At 56.7% G+C, this 21,122-nt stretch overlaps 3 protein-coding genes and 1 long non-coding RNA gene across 9 annotated transcripts in view; 2 read left to right on the top strand and 2 right to left on the bottom strand.

Annotated features, from left to right (window-relative positions):
- Window positions 1-12: 12 nt before the first annotated feature.
- DAP3 (death associated protein 3) lies at window positions 13-11,725 on the top strand. Of its 2 annotated transcripts, none has more exons than XM_065042923.1 (13): window positions 13-123; window positions 1,904-1,950; window positions 4,668-4,790; window positions 6,333-6,434; window positions 8,068-8,176; window positions 8,596-8,688; window positions 8,806-8,936; window positions 9,172-9,252; window positions 9,477-9,635; window positions 9,884-9,943; window positions 10,528-10,617; window positions 10,829-10,946; window positions 11,610-11,725. In XM_065042923.1, the coding sequence occupies exons 2-13, from the start codon at window positions 1,909-1,911 to the stop codon at window positions 11,693-11,695; spliced, it is 1,194 nt and encodes a 397-aa protein (XP_064898995.1). In that variant the 5' UTR covers window positions 13-123; window positions 1,904-1,908; the 3' UTR covers window positions 11,696-11,725. The 2 variants fall into 2 exon arrangements, with proteins under 2 accessions (XP_064898995.1, XP_064898996.1); XM_065042924.1 differs by having other exon boundaries at window positions 27-123; window positions 1,904-1,951; window positions 4,672-4,790.
- Window positions 7,580-12,211, bottom strand: LOC135576577 (uncharacterized). The gene is made up of 2 exons (XR_010468361.1): window positions 11,596-12,211; window positions 7,580-9,763 (listed from the first exon to the last, which is right to left on the bottom strand). It is a non-coding gene; the product is annotated as an uncharacterized LOC135576577 (long non-coding RNA).
- MSTO1 (misato mitochondrial distribution and morphology regulator 1) lies at window positions 11,781-15,710 on the top strand. Of its 2 annotated transcripts, XM_065042918.1 has the most exons (14): window positions 11,781-11,913; window positions 12,209-12,323; window positions 12,394-12,445; window positions 12,619-12,700; window positions 12,955-13,003; window positions 13,206-13,311; window positions 13,417-13,534; window positions 13,614-13,745; window positions 13,864-14,016; window positions 14,237-14,368; window positions 14,449-14,627; window positions 14,844-14,921; window positions 15,009-15,127; window positions 15,287-15,710. In XM_065042918.1, the coding sequence occupies exons 1-14, from the start codon at window positions 11,839-11,841 to the stop codon at window positions 15,523-15,525; spliced, it is 1,629 nt and encodes a 542-aa protein (XP_064898990.1). In that variant the 5' UTR covers window positions 11,781-11,838; the 3' UTR covers window positions 15,526-15,710. The 2 variants fall into 2 exon arrangements, with proteins under 2 accessions (XP_064898990.1, XP_064898988.1); XM_065042916.1 differs by having other exon boundaries at window positions 14,237-14,627.
- The window catches only part of LOC102096889 (GON-4-like protein), a 24,323-nt gene continuing 18,864 nt past the window's right edge, over window positions 15,664-21,122 (bottom strand). For 3 of the 4 annotated variants that reach the window (XM_065042906.1, XM_065042903.1, XM_065042905.1), the window contains 9 exons: window positions 20,298-20,495; window positions 19,823-19,966; window positions 19,309-19,452; window positions 18,989-19,108; window positions 18,691-18,810; window positions 18,192-18,351; window positions 17,061-17,583; window positions 16,683-16,785; window positions 15,664-16,144 (listed from right to left, as the gene is read on the bottom strand). In XM_065042906.1, the coding sequence (XP_064898978.1) occupies window positions 15,995-16,144; window positions 16,683-16,785; window positions 17,061-17,583; window positions 18,192-18,351; window positions 18,691-18,810; window positions 18,989-19,108; window positions 19,309-19,452; window positions 19,823-19,966; window positions 20,298-20,495 (1,662 nt within the window). In that variant the 3' untranslated portion in view covers window positions 15,664-15,994. Of the gene's footprint in view, window positions 16,145-16,682; window positions 16,786-17,060; window positions 17,584-18,191; window positions 18,352-18,690; window positions 18,811-18,988; window positions 19,109-19,308; window positions 19,453-19,822; window positions 20,020-20,297; window positions 20,496-21,122 lie in introns of those variants that run through there. The other variant, XM_065042907.1, reaches the window with a different exon arrangement.

Below are 21,122 nucleotides of genomic sequence, written 5' to 3'. Positions count from 1 at the left end.
AGCCCCGCCCCCCGGCGGGGAAGGCGCCGTTAGCCCGGCGGTGGGCGGGACCGGCGGCAGCGCGTGGCCCCGTGCGCGACCCGTAGCGGCCGCGCGTCATCGGCGGATCCTGTCAGCGCGGCGGTGAGTGCGGGGACCGGGGAACGCGGGGATCCGGCCTGAGGGGACCGCGGGCTACCGGCCTGAGGGAATCGCGGAGCTCCGGCCTGAGGGGATCCCGGGGCTCCGGCCTGAGGGGATCCCGGGGCTCCGGCCTGAGGGAATCGCGGAGCTCCGGCCTGAGGGGATCCCGGGGCTCCGGCCTGAGGGGATCCCGGGGCTCCAGCCTGAGGGGATCCCGGGGCTCCAGCCTGAGGGGCTCGCCCGGCCCGGCCGCTCGCTCGGGCCGGTTCTGCGGCCGCAGGGCCCCGTGTCCGAGGCGCAGCCGCTCGTTCGCTCATGTGGCGGTCGGGCCCGCACGGGGCGGCAGCTCCGGGGCCGGTAACCGGGGCGGGGGAGGCGGCTCCGGCCCCCCCGCCGGGCGGGAAGAGCCTTTTAGTTCAGGTGTTACCACCAGAACCTCAGCTTTCCCGGTTCTTTTGTTTTGTTTGTTGTTCTGGAGGCCACCACGTCCAGAGCAGGTTGGATCGTGTGCCTTGTGGCTCTTTGTTACCTCAGTGCTGTGCGTGTGTTTCCACAACTGCCTGAAAGGAGCTTGGATCCGGGGGGTCGGGCTCTGCCCCCCAGGAACAAGCGCCAGGAGCAGAGGAAACGGCCTCAAGTTGCGCCAGGGGAGGTTAAGGGTGGAAATTTGGGGTGATTTCTCCCCAAAGGGCTGTGGGTGTTGAACAGGCTGCCCAGGGCAGTGCTGGAGTCGCCGTCCTGGAGGGGTTGAACACACAGATGAGGTTCTCAGGACATGAGGCAGTGCCAGATCTGGGAGAATGCTTGGACTCGATCTTAAAGCTCTTTTACAACCAAAATGATTCTACATCTAGAAAAACAGATGGTGGAGAGCGCGTGGTGGGGAATAGCTACCTGAAACAGCATCCGTCCCCCGGTGACTGTAACACTCCGGTCAGCTCAGAGTGGGTCCGTCTAATACGTTTCTGATTCCTGACATGAGCAGTAAATATATCGACAGCAAGCAACCAGAAATTTGGTTTTAATTTAGTCTGGAGAAGTGACAGGTTGGGATTACTCAATAATATCTGCAAATGTAACTTTCAGGGTTCTCTGCCTCGTTTTTACTTATATTCCAATCTAGAAATCCTTTCCTAAAGACGACAAGCAGACAAGTAGTTTTTCTGTAATGGAACAGTATGCCAAGTTGGACGGTTCTTTAACATGATCCAGGTACAAATCAGTGAAGTGGCCACAGTTTTAATCTGGTAAAGCTCCTCTCCCACAGATAGATAAACCCCAGAGAAGAGCCCTTACAGCTTGCATTAGTCACACGGGAATTCTGTCTGAATGTTGGGGGTGCCCAAAATAAATGACTAAAACAGCCCCCGCAGGCTGATACCTTCACAGAAACACCTTCAGTCTCTGCGTTATTGCAGCTTCTTCAAAACAATCACCGTGTAGCCCTTGTTCTTAACATCTCGTCAACATAGATGCCCTTCCCCAATAACAGAATGTGTCCTCACTAGATGAATGAAATATCTTTACTTATAAAATATGGGGTTTTTTGTCAATGTCTCTCTGGATAAAAAGGCAACGTAATTAATAGGATATTTATTAGGTAAATGATGCTGTTTGCCAGTAGTCACTGGATTTCTGCAGAGCATTTGACAGCTTGTTTGAATTATTTGTGCGCCTGGACTTTAAGCTCTTTGGGGAGGAACGACTCTCTCCTGGCACAAGATACATGAAACAATAAAAAAGCCATCCACAGTAAAAAAATCCACTTCTGTCTCTGCAGAAAACATGCTGAGGAGCCTCAAAGGACTGCTCTGCCGTCCCCTGAAGGTAAGTCTGTACCAGCGCGAGGCTGCTTCCAGTATTTCAGCTGTCCTGGGGTCTGGAGCGACAATTACAACGGTAAAAAGTGACATTCTGCTTAGATTAGTCGTCTAAAAACTTGGTGTCTCCTGGATAGTTGCCTTAAATATGACATTTGTTAAAAGACTGACAGTGTTGGTGTTGCTGGCGGGAAGATCGTTTTGCCCGAGATGGTTTAGCGCTCCAGGCGGGTGTAGCAACGCTCGCTCTGCCACAACACCGCTATCTTATCAGCAAAGCTTCCTTATATTCTAAACAGCATCACGAATGAACGTTGCGTATCTGGAATGACTTCCTAGCGGTACAGAATTCCAGTTGGATCCGCAGCCTTTAAAGAGGACGCCTGGATAACCGCTTGTTTCTGGCCGCAGAGTGCTGGATTCACGACGGCAGCCTCTAGGAAATAAACAGCCTTTTTTCTAGAGACGAACGTGGGATCGTGTAGGAACAGCTCCACCTTACGGCACACGACTTTGGGATTAATCTCCACGCACCACGTGATAGTTCGCTGCCATTTCAGGGATCCGACTTAGACTCCTCTGTCCTCCTGCAGATGGAAATATACTATACAATCCACTCTACCAGCAGAAACTGCCTTAAAAGATGTGAAAACCTTAAGAACACGCCAGGATTTACTATGCAGAGCTCCACGGTGAGCCAGAAAGGTCTATGTGTGTGTTGCTGGCACTCTGTGTGGAGCCAAGGGGATCAGTGATAAATCTGCTTTCCAGGAGAAGGGACCACATGGCACGTTGTTACTATAAAATCACAATATAAAACACGTGAGTAGTGGTATTCCAGGTCACTTAAAGGTGTTTTTGTAGCCTGTTAAACATGCCAATGCGCTTGCGTGTGGATTTTGTAAACGGACACGCAGTAATTCATAAAACGCAGGTCTGTACCTCTCAGATTCCTGACAGCTCAATCTTGTAGCACTCCAAAGACTGAGGAAGGATTTTGTGGCTTCTGATACGTGGAAGCTGCTTCTGCTGTCCACAAAGCAGCTCCAAAGCACAAGTCATTCAGTTCAAGTCTTGAGCTGAGTCTAGACGCACATAAAACCTGAACGCTGGCAGAACAAGAAGCTGATCTTTGCTTCCTTTTCACTCACTGTTACGCAGGTCAGGGACAAGGATTTGTACGTTCACGTGAGTCTTGAGGAGGAGGGAATGCAGGATGTTCAAAGAAAATGGGAGGGACTGTGATCCCAGGCTGGAAATGACCTAGAGCTGACATCTTCTGAGTGAATTTTCCCGGTGACAACAGCTGCTTGCTCTGGTTACTCATGTATTCAATTAGCATCTTAGTGCCTTCCTCTAGGCTGTAAATTAAGTCACTTCTGTGGACTTCAAACTAAATAGAGCCAAATTGATCATTTGGATTCGGGGAGGAAAGGAACATTGTGGGAACAAGAAAAGCTGTTGAAACGGGACGATGAAAGTGAATTAAGTGATTTCTGCACTTACACTGCAGCAGTTAGTTCCATAGGTATCTAGTGTTGAGCACAAACTGGTTGAATTCCTTCCCAAAAAGATGAGTGCTGGGCCGCTGGTTCAGGACCCCAGCGTGTGTTCCAGGTGGGATGTGGGGCGGTCCCACGCTGCCCTTTCTTGGGGCACTCGTGGCTCCGCAGTGCCCCCGAGGAGCCTCGGCTGGCAGCAGAGCCGCGTCACGCCTCGGAGAACCCAGACAGCTGCTCCCGTCTCTAAACTTGGCTTCACGGCCGCCCTCGTCTCCGCAGACAGACAAAATAGGAAACGACTCGCTGTGTTTACAGCGCAGCCTGCAACTGTTCCAGCCATTAATCTCACAACAGGATTGGAGGCTCATTTTGGTTGGAAAAGGCTTTTTATGATCATTAAAGGCTGATATAAGATATGAAAGGTGGCTTTCACTTCTTGCTTTGGTCACAGCCTCTTTTGGACTATCTGCTTCTTTTATCTCTTGACAAATGCTCATATTTTCTTTCACCGTAACTTAATAAGATGCTTGTCCTTCTACTGGCTTTCTCGCCTATTTTGGCCGCATTCTACAGGCTGTCCAGGGAAGAAAAAGTAATTAATCAGCTTAGCTGGCTGTTTCGGTTTCTGTGTTATAATGAAAGAGTCTGTATGCAGGGACACAGGGAAGAAAATCAGCGCAGGGGCTGTAATTATAAACATCAAACAGTGGGCAGCACTGCACTAATCCCACAATAATTGAGGTGAGCACGGATTACGAGACAGTTTGAATTTTCAACGTACCAGCTACGATTTGTCGGTGTGGGCAGAAACACTGGGGGAACCTGACGGTGGTGGGTTAACGGTGTTGGGTTAACGCTTGGACTCATCTTAAGGGTCTTTTCCAACCCAAATGGTTCAATGATTTTAGTGGGAGTTCCCAGCAATGAGATTTTAACGGCTGTACTTGTGTTGTTCAGGTATCTTGAAGGAAATCACTCTTTCAGGTCCAGGCGTGGCTCTCTAGATGGTGGCAGATAACTTCAAGTGAACGGGAGTGGTTTAAAACAGACATCTTCACTATCCTGCACTGCACGCTGCCTCGTCCCGACCGACGTGCACACCGCGACGTGCACACCGCGACGTGCACACCGCGACGTGCAAAGCAAACCCCCCCAGGGTGTTGTACTGGGAATCCGGGGCTGCTGAGCGGTGTGTTGTCTGTCTGCCCTTTTCCTCCCGCAGCTGGACCGTGGGTTTGCCCTCCACACGGCAGCCAAGGACCGTGTGAGCTCCCTCCTCACCCAGGATGTCCAAACAGCGCCAGAAAGACCCAGAGCCGTTTTCTACACCAACGAGAACGACCCGGTAAGTTCCTGCTGCAATTGTTAGACAGCGAGCGATTAAATTCCATTCAAACAGGCATCTAAATCACGGAAAACAGGCCATGGCTGCGCAGGGCGCCTGCCGGGCTTTAAACAAGCCAGTCCTGAAAGCTCCTGAGAACGAGAATTGTCAGCAGACACCGTTCATTTCAACTGCAGGGTTATTCTTCCCTGATTAACCTCCCCAAATTGGCTATGAACAGGGATAAAAACCACCCCGTATGACCTCAGCGCGGCACAGCTCTCTAGTATCGCAATTCCAGCCTCACACGCTCCATCTCAAGCACAAAATTAAGTGGAATAAATGAAGGGAATAAGCCTTTGAGGTGCTTTTCTGCTGCCTGTGTAATTGGAGTCTTTCAGCGCCGATTCCTCCGGGGTCTCTATGGAAACGGCGGCGCGCGGATCATCTTCCTCACGTGACGCCAGAGTCTCTATGGACGGCGCAGAGGGGTCCAGATGGCGAGGATTGTCCCCGCTGTCCTGGTGACGTTGCCAGGCAACCGGCTCCGGCATTCTGACTTCACGTGCCTGATGTTCGGCGACAACCGCCGTCGCTTATTCATGGATCAGATCGGCGTTGCTCGGGCTCGCTGTGCCGCAGCAAACCTGGGAGCTCTGACTGCGCCCCGAATTCCGCGCCATAAAGTCCCGTTAAAAATGGATTAAGAAGACCAGACAAAAACTCAATTTTTGACAAGACTTAGCTTTTCTGTACCTTCCCATCAGCAAAACTCGAAAGTGACTACACACGGTGATACAGGCACTGACCCGCTTTACAGATGGAGGAGCTGCGGAGTGAAGGAATTTGCCCAGGGTGATGAAACTGAGAATAAAAACGGTCACCGAGTATTGCTCTTCCATTGGAGTCCATGGATAACGCTGCCATGCAGAAACACGCGTGTTCGGCCGTGTCCAACACGGGCAGGAAAACTCTTGCAAGTGCAGCTGTGCGTGGAAAAAGACTGAAATCTTAATAATTCTCCTCTTTATTCTATCTCCAAGTACCATCCCCGTAGAGCAGAGGAGCTCTTGACTGGCTAGGGTTGAATTTTCTTCCTGTTGCTGGGATTTACTGACCAGCAAACACCAGACTGGCAATTCAAGCAGCTTAGAGAGCAGTTTGCTCGAGTTACCAAGCTGGGCCTTGGTAAATTAAGCCCTGGCTCTCCAGCAAAGCTGATAAGGAATACAAGACAAGTCTGGATCAGCCCCCCAAAAAATCAGGAAACATAGTTTTGTTGCAGACTTGAAGTAGATTTGAATCTAGCAGATAACGCAAAAGGGGATCACGTTACTGATAAAATATTGTGGTGAGCAGAAGTCCAAGTGGGCTAATAAAAAACTAGAATAAGTCACTGGTGCCCCCAGAACACAACATGTTGATTCCTTGTGAGTCCCAATACACAGACGCTCGCTTTGCTTGAGCCTTCCCCTCCCTGTTCCGTTCTCACAGGTGTTCTGGACCTAGAAGAATAAAACCACCCGCCCTCCCCGTGTGTCACCCTTGTGTTCTCCTCCCCAGGCCAACCACGCGGAGCAGCACGAGGGGCGTCTCTACAGCATCCCGCTCGACGAGCTGAAAACCGTGTTTCCGCACGGGCTCCCCTATCGCTTCCAGCAGCAGGTACCTCGACTTAGAGCAGATTTCTAGGGAGTGCACGGGTATGGGGGAAATAACAGACCCATCACCCTCACAGCTCAGTTGAGGAGGGGTGGTCTGGACAATAGAGCAGTGAGGTGGGTTGCAAACTGGCTTAAGGAGAGAAGCCAGAGAGTGGTAGTCAATGGTGCAGAGTCTAGTTGGAGGCCAGTATCTAGTGCAGTGCCTCAGGGGTCAGTACTGGGGCCAATATTATTCAATATATTCATTAACGATTTAGACGAGGGAATAGAGTGACTGTCAGCAAGTTTGCTGGTGACACCAAGCTGGGAGCAGTGGTGACACTGGAAGCTGTGCTGCCATCAGAGACCTGGACAGGCTGGAGAGTTGGGCAGGGAATAACCTGATGAAATTTAACAAGGGAAAGCGTAGAGTCCTGCATCTGGGCAGAACAACCCCAGGTTCCAGTACAGGTTGGGAAATTACATATTAGAGAGCAGTGTAGGGGAAAGGGAGCTGGGGGTCCTGGGGACAGCAGGGTGACCATGAGCCAGCACTGGGCCCTTGTGGCCAGGAAGCCAATGGGACCTGGGGTGGGTTAGAAGGGGGTGGTCAGTAGGTCAGAGAGGTTCTCCTGCCCCTCTGCTCTGCCCTGGGGAGACCACACCTGGAATATTGTGTCCAGCTGTGGCCCCTCAGCTCCAGCAGGACAGGGAACTGCTGCAGAGAGTCCAGTGCAGCCACCAAGATGCTGGAGGGAGTGGAGCATCTCCCGTGTGAGGAAAGGCTGAGGGAGCTGGGGCTCTGGAGCTGGACAAGAGGAGCCTGAGGGGGGACTCATTGCTGGGGATCAAGATGGAAAGGGGCAGTGTCAGGAGGATGGAGCCAGGCTCTTCTGGTGACAACCAGGGACAGGACAAGGGGCAATGGGTGCAAACTGCAACACAGGAGGTTCCGCTGGAAGATGAGAAGCAACGTGTTGGGGTGAGGGTGGCAGAGCCTGGCCCAGGCTGCCCAGGGGGTTGTGGAGTCTCCTTCTGTGCAGACATTCCAACCCGCCTGGACACCTTCCTGTGTAACCTCATCTGGGTGTTCCTGCTCCATGGGGGGATTGCACTGGATGAGCTTTCCAGGGCCCTTCCAATCCCAAACATACTGTGATACTGTGATCACATAACTGATGCTTTATTGGAATAAAAGAGAGCGCTGTGCTGCAAGAATGCAGTTATTCCTTCCTGTTGTTTTCTACATTAAGAGAGACGAGTCAACTGGACCAGAATAGTGGCAGAGGGGCATGAGGATCCCACCTTAAGCAACATTCTGTCCAATATTTTTCATCTCTAAGTTCTGAATTACACAAATACTTTTCCACAGTTATATTTCTGTATGAAACAAGTTGTCTCGTGAATTAAGTTTATATCGGCAATGAGAGAAGCTGTTGCAAGACAGACCACGCTGTGAGCGGGTCAGGCTTTGCGGGCAGCTACCGCAGACTGCCTGCTTGGGTTTAGGAACAGATAGTTAGTTAATAACCCAGGTGGTTGATGTGTAATTAACTGACAGGCCGCTCGGCCTCCCCTCAGTCTACGGGAAGGTGACGGAAGGGCCACGCGTGCCAGCTCCCCGCGGCTTCTCCACCTTCTCCTCCTTTCCTCAGATCAAGACCTTCAACGAAGCCTGCGTGATGGTGCGGAAACCCGCTCTGGAGCTTTTCACTTACCTGAGGAACACCAACTTCGCGCACCCGGCCGTCAGATACGTGATCTGTATCTTTTTACCGCTTATGGACGGTAGAACGCAGTTTAACTGCAAGCGGGTGAGTTCACGCGGACGAGGGCGATGGTTTGACCCTGTGCTGCCTGCTGCGGTTTAGTCTTCAGGAGGTGGTTCTGTTGCCAGCAAAGCTTGTCTGAGAAGTTCACGACCCTCAAATACTTTCATTTTAAGCCAGATTTGGTTTATCTGGGGCTTTCAGCACAACTAAGGAAATGGGAAACATCAGCTCTGGTGTAGTGGGGTGGGAGGATACGAAGAGAAGAAACTCTTTAGGGTTTGCCGCAGGATGGAATTCCACCCCTGCCTTTTCAACCTTCCAACGTCCTTTACGCCTTTTGTGAAAGAATTAACGGTCGAGTAGGATCTGAAGTGGTTTTCTAGAGACTTTCCTTGACAGTCCGCGCTGGAGATGGCGAGAGGGGAACGGGGAAGACCATGACGCTGTGTCACCTGGTGCACTACTGCGCCCGGCAGGGCTGGCTGGTGCTGCACGTCCCGGACGGTGAGAGCACCGACCCCGCGTCCCGCAAACGCAGCCGCCGCTCTGCGAGACGCTCCTTCGGGTGGGAAGCACAGGGTGAGTCACAGCAAAAACCAGCACGTTTGCTTTTGCTTCCAGCTCATCTCTGGGTGAAAAACTGCAGGGAGCTTTTGCAATCTTCCTACAACAAGGAGCGGCTGGATCAGCCTTTGCAAGCGTCGTCCTGGCTCAAGAACTTCAAAACCTCCAACGGGCGCTTCCTGAAAGAGGTTTGTAGCTAAAACCCACCCGCAGGATCATCTCCTGGGGACTGTGTGTGCTCGTGCTTCCCGACATTGGAGACCGGCTCATTTTTGAGCAACGCTCCGTGTGTTAACGCACACCCTCCTATTGCATATAACCCACAAACCCGGCCCCGCGCTGGAATTCCATTTCTCTAGCAAAAGAAAGAGTTTCAGCCGCTCCTCCTTACCTCCCAGTTTAATCGCAGTTCTCTTCCTGCAGATAAAAACACAAAAGCAATACATGTGGGGCAGACGAGACCGCACGGAGGCGGGCAGGCCGCTGGCTGAGGTGGTGGAGCAGGTGAGGAACAGCAGGCGCTCCTGCTTTCTCACCTTTCATTCCAATTCCCCGTCGTGTACGCAGAACAAATTGCTCCTAAATACCTTACAAACACCAGATTGTTTCTTTGCGAGGCACAACAAACCGTTTGATCCTCCTCCTGCTGAACAAGGGCAGACAGCGCCCGAAGCTCCCGGCGCTAACACGGGAACCAACCTGGGTTCTGCGCCGTCTCCTCCCCGCAGGGTTTGGCGCGGGTGAGGAACGCCAGCGACGCCGTCGGCGTGGTGCTCAAGGAGCTGAAGCAGCAGAGCCGTCTGGGCCCCTTCCGGCTCCTGGTGGCCGTGGACGGCGTCAACGCGCTCTGGGGAAGGACCACGTTGAAGAAGGAAGACAAAAGCCCGGTAAGACGCCATCTCTGACGGTATCACCGCGTTCCTCCCGCAACGGAGAGCGTTCTGTTCCTTTCTGTGCCTTTATGTCTTGTTGCAGCAAGGAAGGGTCTGGGCGTTTCAGTCCCCGAGGCTGAGCGCTACAGGGCGAAGTAAAGCAAGGAAAAAACGCACCAAATGATGCAAATTATACTCCCAGTTTAATTTAAAGTAGGGGAATTCACGTCTCAGCTAAAACCAAGCGATGCAATTTTCCCCAGGTTGCTCCAGAGGAGCTGACGCTTGTGCACAACCTACGGAAGATGCTGATGAACGACTGGGTGAGTTCGGTCTGTGCTTTGGGCTCGTTATTCTCAGCAATTAAAGCTCCGTGTCGATAAATGTAAAGCTCCAAATGGTCCCCGCAGCACGGGAGGCGAGCGCAGGGGACTCTGGAGGGTTAATATCACCCAGAGAGAGTAAGAACAGGTCGAATATATAACATTAATCACCACACCAAACTCCAGTTTAGAACTCGCGCTTCCCAAACTCAAGGTATTAATAACCCGTAATGATTTTTTGAACCAATTGGAACTTTCCGTTCCTCAAAAAGCCCCAAAGTGTTACACTTTTTGCTACGGGCCGTCGCCTCCTCCTGCTTCTTCCCACCCCCGGGCGCTGCGGTCTCCAGGAGGCCGTCTGCAGGCTTTAAAGCACAGAGAAAAGTCCTTTCTGAAAGTATTTCAGTTGTTTCAGCCGAAAGCCGCGGATAAGAACGACACGCAACACCAGCACCGGAAACGGCTTCGCGTCCTTAGGAACACTTTTACATCCATCGGATAGGATTTTGGAATTGAAGTAATTATAAGATCAAAGAATAAAAGCCCTGCTTGTTGAGAACCAACCCCTATTTATTTCCCTTCAGAGCGGAGGTGCGGCCGTGACGACCCTCAGCCAGACCGGCGCTCTCTTCAAGCCCAGTTCCGCCTATTTGCCCCAGGAGCTGCTGGGCAAGGTGAGTCTTGGCTTCTTTTATTCCTTTTTCCCCCCTTCACATTGGGAAACAAACACTGATATTGGTTTAGGAGTTGTGTCCAGCTCCGGCTGGCGCTTTTCTCTCCTTGGGATCGTGTACATCGTTATTCTCCGCTTCACCTCCGCCCCGTGTCCCCTCCCGGCCCGCGGGATCGGTCGGGTCGGCTCCTCACCCCTGGTTTTCCGTGCAGGAGGGTTTCGATGCGCTGGATCCCTTCGTCCCCATCCCCGTCCCCAACTACAGCCCGCGGGAGTTCGAGAGCTGTTACCAATACTACCTGCAGCGCAAGTGGCTGCAGCACGAGAAAGGTCTGTAGCTGCTGGGGGACCCCGCACAGGGACCCCACACAGCCCAGGGGACCAGCCATCCTGCCCTGGGGAACCCACACAGGGACCCCACACAGCCCGGGGGACCCCACACAGCTTAGGAACCCCTCATGGGGATCCTGCACAGCCCGGGGGACTGGCTGTCCTGCCCTGGGGACCCCACACAGCTTAGGAACCCCTCATGGGGATCCTGCACAGCCCGGGGACCCCTTCACAGCCCATTGGACCCCTCATTGAGATCCTGCACAGCCCAGGGACCCCACACAGCCCAGAAGGCCTCTCATGGGGACCCCGCACAGCCCAGGGGACCCCGCATAGCCCAGGGGCCCAGCCAGTCTGCCCCAGGGACCCTGCACAGCCTAGGGACCCTTCCTGGGGTTCCTGCACAGCCTGGGGACCCCTTCACAGCCCAAGGGACCACTCGCGGGGACCCTGCCTGGCCTGGGGACCTCGCACGGCTCCAGGGAACCCCTCACAGCCTTGGGGGACCCCGCACAGCCCAGGGGGCCCCTCGCAGGGACCCTGCACAGCACGGGGACCCCTCACGGGGACGCCTCACGACCCGGGGACCCCTGGCAGCCCCAGGGGTACCGGGCGGGGGCTCCATGGATGCCCCGCGCCCCTAACGCACCTTGTGTCCCGCAGCGCACACGGAGGCCGGCAAGGAGGAGCTGCGGTTCCTGAGCGGCTCCAACCCGCGGCAGCTGGACCGGCTGGCGGGGCCGCTCTAGCGCAATAAAGGCGGCGGCAGCGGCAGCGGCTCCGGTGTCCGTGTCCGTTTTGAGGCGCCGGGGGGGCGGGGCTCTGCTGTGACGCAGTTCCGGGGCGGGGCGCGCAGGCGCGGCGGCGGGAACGGGAGCGGGACGGGGCCGCGATGCCGGGGGACGTGGTGACGCTGCAGCTCGGGCACTACGCGGGGTGCGTGGGAGCGCACTGGTGGGGGCTGCAGGTGCGGGACGGGACCGGGACAAGGCCGGGGCTGGGAGCGGGGCGGGGGGGACCGGGAGCGGAACTGCGGCGGGGCGGGGACCGGGAGCAGGTGCGGGACGGCACCAGGTTCGGGGACAGGCGCTGGGATGAGGATCGTGGCTGGGACCGGCGGGGGTCGAGACCGGAATAGGGATCAGGGCCAAGGATGGGAGCGGGACGGGAACCGGGAGCGGGGAACCGGGGTCAGAGCTGGGACCGGGTCGGTGTTGGGGGTTCGTCCCGCGCCCGGCTCTGACCCCCGGCCGCTCCCGCAGGCCGCCGCGCTGCTCCGGCCCGATGCCGCCGAGCTCCGCAGCTCCGCGCTGCTCCGCGCCGGGCGGGACGCGCGGGCCCCGCACACCCCGCGCCTGGTGGCGCTGGAGCTGAAAGGTACCGGGGCTGGGCAGGAACGGGGCGGCCCCGCCGGGACCGGCCCCGCCGTGACCGGCTCCTCTTGCAGGCGGTGTGGGCGCGCTGGGGGCCGGCGGCACCGCGGGGACACCGGGGACCTGGTGAGTGCGGGGGGACGGGGGCACCGGGGACCCGGTGAGTGCGGGGGGACGGGGGCACCGGGGACCCGGTGAGTGCGGGGGGACGGGGGCACCGGGGACCCGGTGAGTGCGGGGGGACGGGGGCACCGGGGACCCGGTGAGTGCGGGGGGCAGCTGCCCCGGTTGTGTTGCAGGGACGGGGACGTGGCCGATTACCGGGAGAGCTCGGGCGGGGGCTCCGCACCGCGGGACGGCGGGGACAGCAGGGACAGCACGGTGAGGAACCGGGGGACACGGCGGGGGCGTCAGCCCCACTCGGGTTTGACTTCACTTGGGGCATTTGCTTTAACAATGAGAAGAAACAGCCGCAAGTTGGTGCGGGTGTTGAACAGGCTGCCCGGGGCAGTGCTGGAGTCGCCATCCTGGAGGGGTTACATACACACAGATGAGGTTCTCAGGGCCAGGGGTGGGTTAACACTTGGACTCGATCTTAAAGTTCTTTTCCAACAAAAAGGATTCGATTTCTTTAGGAAAACGCTCCCTCTGAGGGAAAAGGAGGCTCCAGCGCGTCGGTTCCAGGTGCGTGTGCGGCGCTTGCAGTCGGTTCATCCCGTTTGTCCCAGTGACTCCGGTTCGCTCGCTGGGGTCGGGGAGCTCCGGGCAGGCGGAGCAGGCGCTGAGCTGGCCGGGAGCTTAATTAACACATCAATAAACCGCGGGGTTTGTTCTCGTTACCTGCGGGGCCGCCGAGCCCTTCGCTCTCACGTCCGTGTCGTTCCAGGGGCGGCCCCGGTGCAGGACGGGCCCGTCCGGCTCTGGTCCGATTACCTCAACGTGCGCCTGCACCCCAAGAGCCTCTACGTGATCCCCCAGTACATGCACGACGGGTACGGCCGCAGCTTCGCTTTGCCATCCTCAGCCCCAACAGCCGCGTTTTGCCCTCAAGGGCAAACGGAGGGGATACAATAAGCGTTTTTGGGTTTTCTCCCTAGGGAGTGCGGTGTCCTCGAAGCCTTTGGCCAGGGCGAGCGGCTCCTGCAGGACCCCGCCTGCCTCGAGGAGCTGGAGGACCGGCTGCATTTCTACGTCGAGGAGTGCGATTATCTGCAGGTTCGACGCCCCGGCCCAAACTCCCTTCCAGAAACCTCCATCCGGAGCTGAAGCTGAAGCCCAAGGTGCTTTGGCGCAGGGGTTTCAGGTCCTTTGCGACCTGCACGACGGGTTCTCCGGGGTCGGCGCCAAAGTGACGGAGCTGCTGTACGACGAGTATTCGCGCAAAGGGATCCTGAGCTGGGGCTTGACGCCGCTCGCCGGCCCCGCGGTGCGTGAATAACGGGAGAAACCAACAACGTGGCGTTTCCACATTGAATCTGCGTCAGGCGGTTTGTTTGCATCTTGTTATGGTTGATTTGATGTGATTGATTTGGTTTCGCCCCCAGGACCACGGGAAGAACGTCTGCCGGCTGCTGAACGCGGCGCTGGGCACGGCGCACCTGGCCCGGCACAGCTCCCTCCTCTGCCCCTTGTCGCTCCGCGGGACTTTGGGGATTAAACCGCAACCTCCCGTCAGGTTTCCCTACATCGACTACGACGTACGGGCCACGGATTCCGTTCTGGGCAGAAAACATTATTATTTGGTGCTTTTTCACCATTAGCAGAGACTGAACCGCCAGCGGCTCATTTGAGCTGGCTTAACCCAAAACCTGAGCGCGACCCCTGCAACAGCGCGGTTTGCACGGTGCTAAATTGAACAGGCAAAAAGGGGTTGAGGACCGGACGGGTTTAACCCTCCTGTGTCGTTTCCCCTCGCAGGCGTCGCTCGACTACCACAGCAGCGCGATTTTGGCGGCGGCGCTGGACGCGCTGACGGTTCCGTTTCGGCTCCGCGCCGCCCCGGCCTCCATGGGGCACCTCGCCGAGTCGCTGCACTTCTGCGGGAGAAAGGTAGAGCCGCCAAAACCCCCCAGACCCCTTCGTTTCCGCCCAAAACGGCGAGAGCTGCCGTCCCGCTTCCCCCCGAATAGGTTGTGGCCGCGTGGGCTTCTCTCCCCTTCCCCGTCCCCCGCGGCCTCGCGCTCCACGATGCCCTGGGTGCCTGCGGGCAGGATGTGCCCTGGGAGCCGCTGTCGTGCTGCCGGGACCCAACGCTCGGCCGCTGCTTCGCTCAGTCCGTGGTGCTGCGGGGGATGCGCGGGGAGAGCAGGTAAACCATCCCCTTCCCCGCCTCACCCGCCATCCCGCAGAATCGCGTTGGGTTGGACAAACAACCTTTACAAAAGTCCAGGTGTTAACGTGGTGCTGAGCGAAGGTCCATGGCTCGGACGAGCTCTTTCCAGAGCAAATCGGCCGAGGATGCTGAGTCGGCGGCGTCTTTGCTCAAATCTCTTGGCAAACCCCGAATTCTTGTGTGGTTTTGCAGCGGCCGCCCGGCGTCCCCGCTCAGCGCCGAGGAGACGCTGCAGCGCTTCCTGCGCGGCGCCTTCCCCGGGGCCTTCAGGTTGGTGACGCTCGGCCGGCTGGGGGTTTATTTTACCAGAAAACTGAAAATTGAGCGTGTTTTGGGTCGTTTGATCCCCTCCTGCAGCACGTGCCGCGTGCTGGAGCAGCCGTGCCCCACGGCGCCCCCGTTCCCCCAGTTCTTCTCTCCTCTGCTGGGCAGACGCGGGTTCCTCCTGGACAGACCCCCCGCTCGCGCCTCCGCAGGTAACGCCGCTTCAGCTACTTATTTTGCGACAGAAAGCAACAATTTGGGGGCAAATCAGTGTTGAGCAGCCCATAAGTAAAGCGGCTGCTTGTGAAGCAGAAGGGGGTGCGGAGCTGGATGTTGGGGGGATGTGGAAATGAAAGGCGTTTCCCGCGCAGCGGTGGAGAGCGTCCCGGTGCTGGCGGCGCTGCAGGCGGCCCCGGGGCTGCGCCGGCTGCTCGGGGGGCTGCGCCGGGACGTGCGCGGGCTGGACGCGCGGCGCTGGGCCAGCTTCTTCGCGGCCGGCGTGGAGCAGGAGGAGCTGCAGGAGGCGCTGGAGGAGCTGGCGGCGCTGGCCCAGTGCTACGGGGACGGGTTCGGGGACGAGGACGACGAGGACGACGCCGATTCCGACTGAACTCGCCTTATTCCGCATCCCCGTGGAGTTTGGATCCCAAGCGCTTCCTTGTCATTTCAGAACCGCCTGAACTTGGGGGTAAAGGAGGAAAAGCTGCTTTTTGTATGTATTTTTTAAAAACCAAACACCTTGACCAAGTGAATTTGCTCCACCTGTTCGAATAAAACCACACAATAAATACAGAATCCTGCTCGTACAATCACCACGGGGGGAAACTTAGAAACCAAAAATGATGTGTTTGTTCGCATTATGGTACAATATTTACAGGGTTTTTCAGTCCCGTCAGCATCCACGTGTTCCTCCTCTCGTTTTGCTCTTCTCCGGGACGTTATTGCCCCACAAATGCTCCTTCATTCATGAGTTTGATAAGGGAGAAGCGGAAGTGGAAAAGCCCTGTGCAACCGTGTTTTCCTCTTCCGCGGCGCCCGCGTAGCAGCAAACGGGACGATCCCCCGGGGGAAAATCCGCCTCAGTCGTCGGGCTCGTCCTCGGAGAGCAGCAGGTCCCGGTCGGAGAGCTGGTCCGTGTTGCTGGTGCTGGTCGCGTCCTCCTCGTCCTCGGAGCTGCCGTCGCAGGACGTGTGGAACAGCCGCATCAGCTCCCGGAAGCGCCGCGACACCTGTGATGTGGCCAAACCGCGTCACCCCCCAAACCGCGTCACCCACCCAAACCCGCGTCACCCCCCAAACCCGCGTCACCCCCCCAAAAACCGCGCGGAACGGGGATGTTGGGTTGCAGAGTTCAGGGCACCTTGTGCTTTATGTAAAGAAACCAACACAATGATGTGTTGTCAAGACAATGAAGAGTGGGGAACGTGAGGCTGCACGGGGTGTTGGGGAAGAACGATTCGATTCGGCGCTTTGCGGGTGCAAACGTGGCGCTTTGGCGGTTTTGTGCAGTTTTGGGGGGGATGTTTGGCGACAAACCCCCAGATTGGGGCACAAATGCCAAAACGCTTCTGGTACCACCAACCAGAATGTCGACACTTAACATCCACGGTCATGACTTTTGGTTCCACCACAACAGACCAAGGGTTATTTTGCCTTTTCTTGGTGGTTTATTTCATTGGGTTTTTCCCCATTTGCAGTCGGGATTATTCTCCCCGGTGCAGCATCACGTTAATTACCCCAAACCCCCCCTTTTTCCCCCAGACTCACCTCACCGGGCGTCTTGTTGCCCAGTTTGTGGGACACGGCGCGGAAGGTGTCGGGGTGGGCGCCCGTCTCCTGGCACGCGGTCAGGATCACTCTGTCCGCCTCCCTGAAACACCCGTCGTTAGAAAACAGCCCATTAAATCACCCCTTCAATCACCCACAAGGTTTGTTCTTCGCTGCTGCGCCCACCCCGAATAATAAGACAAATCTCTAAGCTGAGCTGGATTTAGCGTTTTAGGATTGAGCATCTAAAACCCGGTTTAACACCAGCACAGCGTTTGCCACAGGAGCGAGACGGCGGCTCCGACGGAACAAACCATTAAAAATGGGATATCAAATGGAAATCAAAGCTGTTGTGGAAGCGGGAGCTGGGCGCGGTACCTGGTCCAGAGCACGACCTTCTCGCCGGTGGAGCTGACGGTGCTGTTCTTGGCGCACACGGTGGGTTCGGCGCCGCGCGGCGGCGGCTGCTCCTCGTCCCTGGGCTCCGGCTGCCCGGGGCCGTTCGGCCTCAACCCGCCCTCTGGAAAAGCCGAACCGCCGGGTTGGGTCCGGCCCTTCGCTTTGGCGTTTCCTCCCGCGGGCGAAGGCGCCGCCGCCAGTTCCCGGGCGCCGAAGCCGAGATGGTGCGGTAAATCGGAGTTCAGCCCTTCGGTCCGACAGGCGCTCGCGCCGGGGGGTGCTGAAGCCCCCGGGGGATCGCGGTTGCTCCCCGGCGGGTCCGGCCCCGCGGCGCTGGGTTCCCGAGGCGGCGTGGGAGCGGGTTGCTGTGCCGGTGGCCCCGCGGGGCTCCGGGCGGCACCGTCCTGGGCCGTGGCTGCGCTGGCGCCTTCGTGGCCGCGGGGATGGGGCGGCGCGGCCTTTTCGGGTCTGCCGGGGAGAACCTTCCCCTCCGGGTGCCAACCTGGGCGGAAACACAAACAACAGCCACTTCTGCGGGTTTATTCATCTCCTCATTAAGACTTCAGGGTTTTCTCATTATTCTGCTATAAGAACGCACGTTGGGAGCGGCTGATTCCAGCCCCTTCCCCCTCCCGGGCCGCTTTGCCAACAACGAACACAAAGTTCGCAGCCCAGAACAAAATCCTGCAGCGAAAACCGCTCTGAACTGAAGACACCGGGTTGCGCTGCGTTCAAACCGCGACAATCAACCGAGACGCGGGTCCCCAAAGGAGAGCCCTGTGGTTCGTTATCCTGCGATAACGTTTGTCTGAAGCAGCGTGGAGATGGTTTAGGGGAAGATCAGAGACACAGGGGGGCTGAATTGCTGCGATAAAATGAAAACTGGAGAAATAACCCCAATATGGTGGATTGGTAGCGGCGGGGATCGGGTTAGTGCGGCAGTGAGAGCTTAAATGGCCCGAGCGTTCCAAAAAGGACAATATTTTGGGAATGCTCCGGATTTACAGGTTTAGAGCATCCGGGGTGGATAAACACAAGGGAAAGGACGATTCGTTTTCGTTATCTCAATAACCCGGCGTTACGGAGTCGAGGGGCCGGTTACGGCCGTACCTGCGGCCTCGGGTTTGCGCGGGGCCTTCCTGCTCTCCGCAGCCTCGTCCGCCGCGTCCCCGCAGGGCCCCGGGTCCCTCCGAGGACTCGACTCCAGCGCAGCGACGTTCGCCGGCAGCTCCTGGGACTCTTTACTCTTATAAAACCTGGTTTCGCACGCCTGCAAATCAGCACAGAGGCACAACGGTGCCGTTTCAATCCCCGCCCGGCGCCTTCGCTTCCAAACTTCCCTCCCGGAGGCCGCGGGCGGGCCATACGTCTGTATTCAGAAAGCGGAATATCTATCATTACGGTGCTTTTCACGCAGTGGCCACACGAGCATCTTCTGCTAAAAGAAAGCTCATCACTCATTAGCTCGTTAACTCATTAACTCGTATCACAATTAACACTCTCTAGCGTAGGAGGGGAAGGCCCGGCAGCGTGGTCAGAGCTCCCCAGACGCAGTGTTTGGTTTAATTTCCTCCTCGTTACCGTCATTTCGGAGCCCACCCAGACCCACCTTGGCGCCGCAGTGGCCGCAGCTCCGGCGCTTGCTCTTCTTCAGCCTGAGGTCGCCGCTCCCGTCGTGGCACGAACACGAACACGAACTTTCCTTCGGCCCGTCCGCCCACTCGACCTCCTGCAAACAGCACGTTCCGGTGTCCGGAGAACGACACCGGGGGACGGGGAAGCCCCAACACCCTCCGCACACCCCGAGAACTCCAAAAGCGCAGCGGGATTGCTTCAATGTGTTCCTTCACATCTTTTGGGGCTGTTGAGCGTCTTTCTAAGGCAGGTTCGCTCAGGGGCCAGCTCACCTTGTCGTTGCTCTGCCCTCCCATCTCTTTCCGCTTCTTGTTTTTGGAGGCCGCGTGCATCTTGGGGGGTTCGTCCTCTTCTTCGACATCCGGCAATGAAACCTCTTCAAACCCGTCAAACTGCGAAGAAAGGAAAGAAGATTGTCCAGCAGAGATTTTCCCCATGGATTTCTGAATATTCAGCTCAGTTTCAGCTTAAGTCCAATTACATTAGAAGTACCAAAAGCTTGTTTCAGTCCACCAACCGCCATCCCACCCTCCGGAAACACGGCTGTGATTTGAACCCGAGCTGAAACGCGTCTCGGGGAATCAACGCTGACCTCGTATTCCTTCTCCTCGGTCCAGTTGATCTCCTCGAAGTCGCCCATGCGACTGGCCGAGGGCCGCAGGTGGTCGAAGAACACCGAGAACTCGTCCTGCAGGTGGTCGTGTCCCTTCAGCAGCTGCCACATCTGCGTCTTCAGCTGAAACACAGAAATCCAGAGCAAACGGTTTGGTTCCGCGGCACCGCGTCCCCCTCCGGATTCCTTAGTGGGATGTCGAGCCTTAATAAAGCTCCAACGTGAAGATGCTTTATAAAATTATAAGATGGTTCCACATTAGCAGGGGAATATCCCTCCAAAATTCTGGAGCAGGCACCGAGCTACAACTTCACCAGCAAGGCCATAAACCCAAGGTGGAAACAGGCCGGTCAACTGGAAAACCTCAAAGAAAAGCCTCTCCAATCCCCCGGCTGACCGCGCAGATCGTGCTCTCCAAGAGGAGGGAAAACGTCACCAAACTGCAATTTTGGGCGTTTTGGAGCGAAAAGGAGGCGCCCGCAGGCCCCGTTACCTCGGCGATCTCCTGGGGGACGCAGTCGGCGCAGCTCTGCAGGACCTTGATGATCTTCTGGTGGTGCGCGGGGTTCTCGGCGAAGCAGATCTCCAGCTGCCGCAGGAACTTGCGGCTCTTGTCGAACGCCTGCTGCTCCTCGAACTGCGCGGGACAAGCGACACTCACCCCTCACGCTCCACAGCGTCTCCAGCTGGCTGTAAAGCGCGCGCCTTGCTATTTGTTTCCCATTTCAAAGCCGGGAAGACGTGGAAATACACAAGACTTTGCATATACGATAACTCAGGGGAGCTATAAAGTTTTGCTTCAACCATACGCATGCAAGATGGGAAAACAAAGGAAAAATACACAAGCAAAACCACTTGCGAAGCTGATTTTTGGGATGTTTAACCAGGAAGAATTCCTAATTCCTTCGCTCCCACAAGCGTTCGCATCTTTTGCTTAAAACAGGGCGATTTAACCCTGTTCTACCCACCAGCCCGCACTCCAGAGCTTGTTCTGGCAAAAGGAAGGCGGCGAAGTCCGTGAGCAGCTGCGGCCACTCGTGCAGCAGCTTGCGCAGCGTGGAATACAGATCCACGGCCGTCCGTTTGTCCGCGCCCGTCTCGAACTCGTAGATCACGCGCAGAAAGTCCTCGTACTTCCCAGGAACGTGCTGCAGAGCTTCGCGCACCTGCAACAGCAATGGATGGAGGAAAAGCCAGCGATAAAACACGTTAGTTTAATCATCTTGGATCCCTCGCCTCTCAGAGTTTACGTGGGTTTGTGGAGCCAACCAAGTGTCGCTTGGATTTGAATTTTCACAAGAGAGAAGGGAAACAGATCCCAGAGTGTGAACGCGGGAATTAAGAGGATTCTGCTCCATTCACAGAACCCCAGAACGTGAGGGGTTGGAGGGCCCTGGAAAGCTCATCCAGTGCAATCCCCCCGGAGCAGGAACACCCAGATGAGGTGACACAGGAAGGTGTCCAGGCGGGTTGGAATGTCTGCACAGAAGGAGACTCCACAACCCCCTGGGCAGCCTGGGCCAGGCTCTGCCACCCTCACCCCAACAAGTTGCTTCTCATCTTCCAGCGGAACCTCCTGTGTTCCAGTTTGCACCCACTGCCCCTTGTCCTGTCCCTGGTTGTCACCAGAAGAGCCTGGCTCCATCCTCCTGACACTGCCCCTTTCCATCTTGATCCCCAGCAATGAGTCCCCCTCAGGCTCCTCTTGTCCAGCTCCAGAGCCCCAGCTCCCTCAGCCTTTCCTCACACGGGAGATGCTCCACTCCCTCCAGCATCTTGGTGGCTGCGCTGGA

The sequence above is a fragment of the Columba livia genome, chromosome 28 (assembly GCF_036013475.1).
Source record: "Columba livia isolate bColLiv1 breed racing homer chromosome 28, bColLiv1.pat.W.v2, whole genome shotgun sequence".
In the NCBI taxonomy this organism is placed as follows: domain Eukaryota; kingdom Metazoa; phylum Chordata; class Aves; order Columbiformes; family Columbidae; genus Columba; species Columba livia.
The sequence above is the reverse complement of the archived record's forward strand: the minus strand, read 5'-3'. Positions and strand labels throughout refer to the sequence as shown.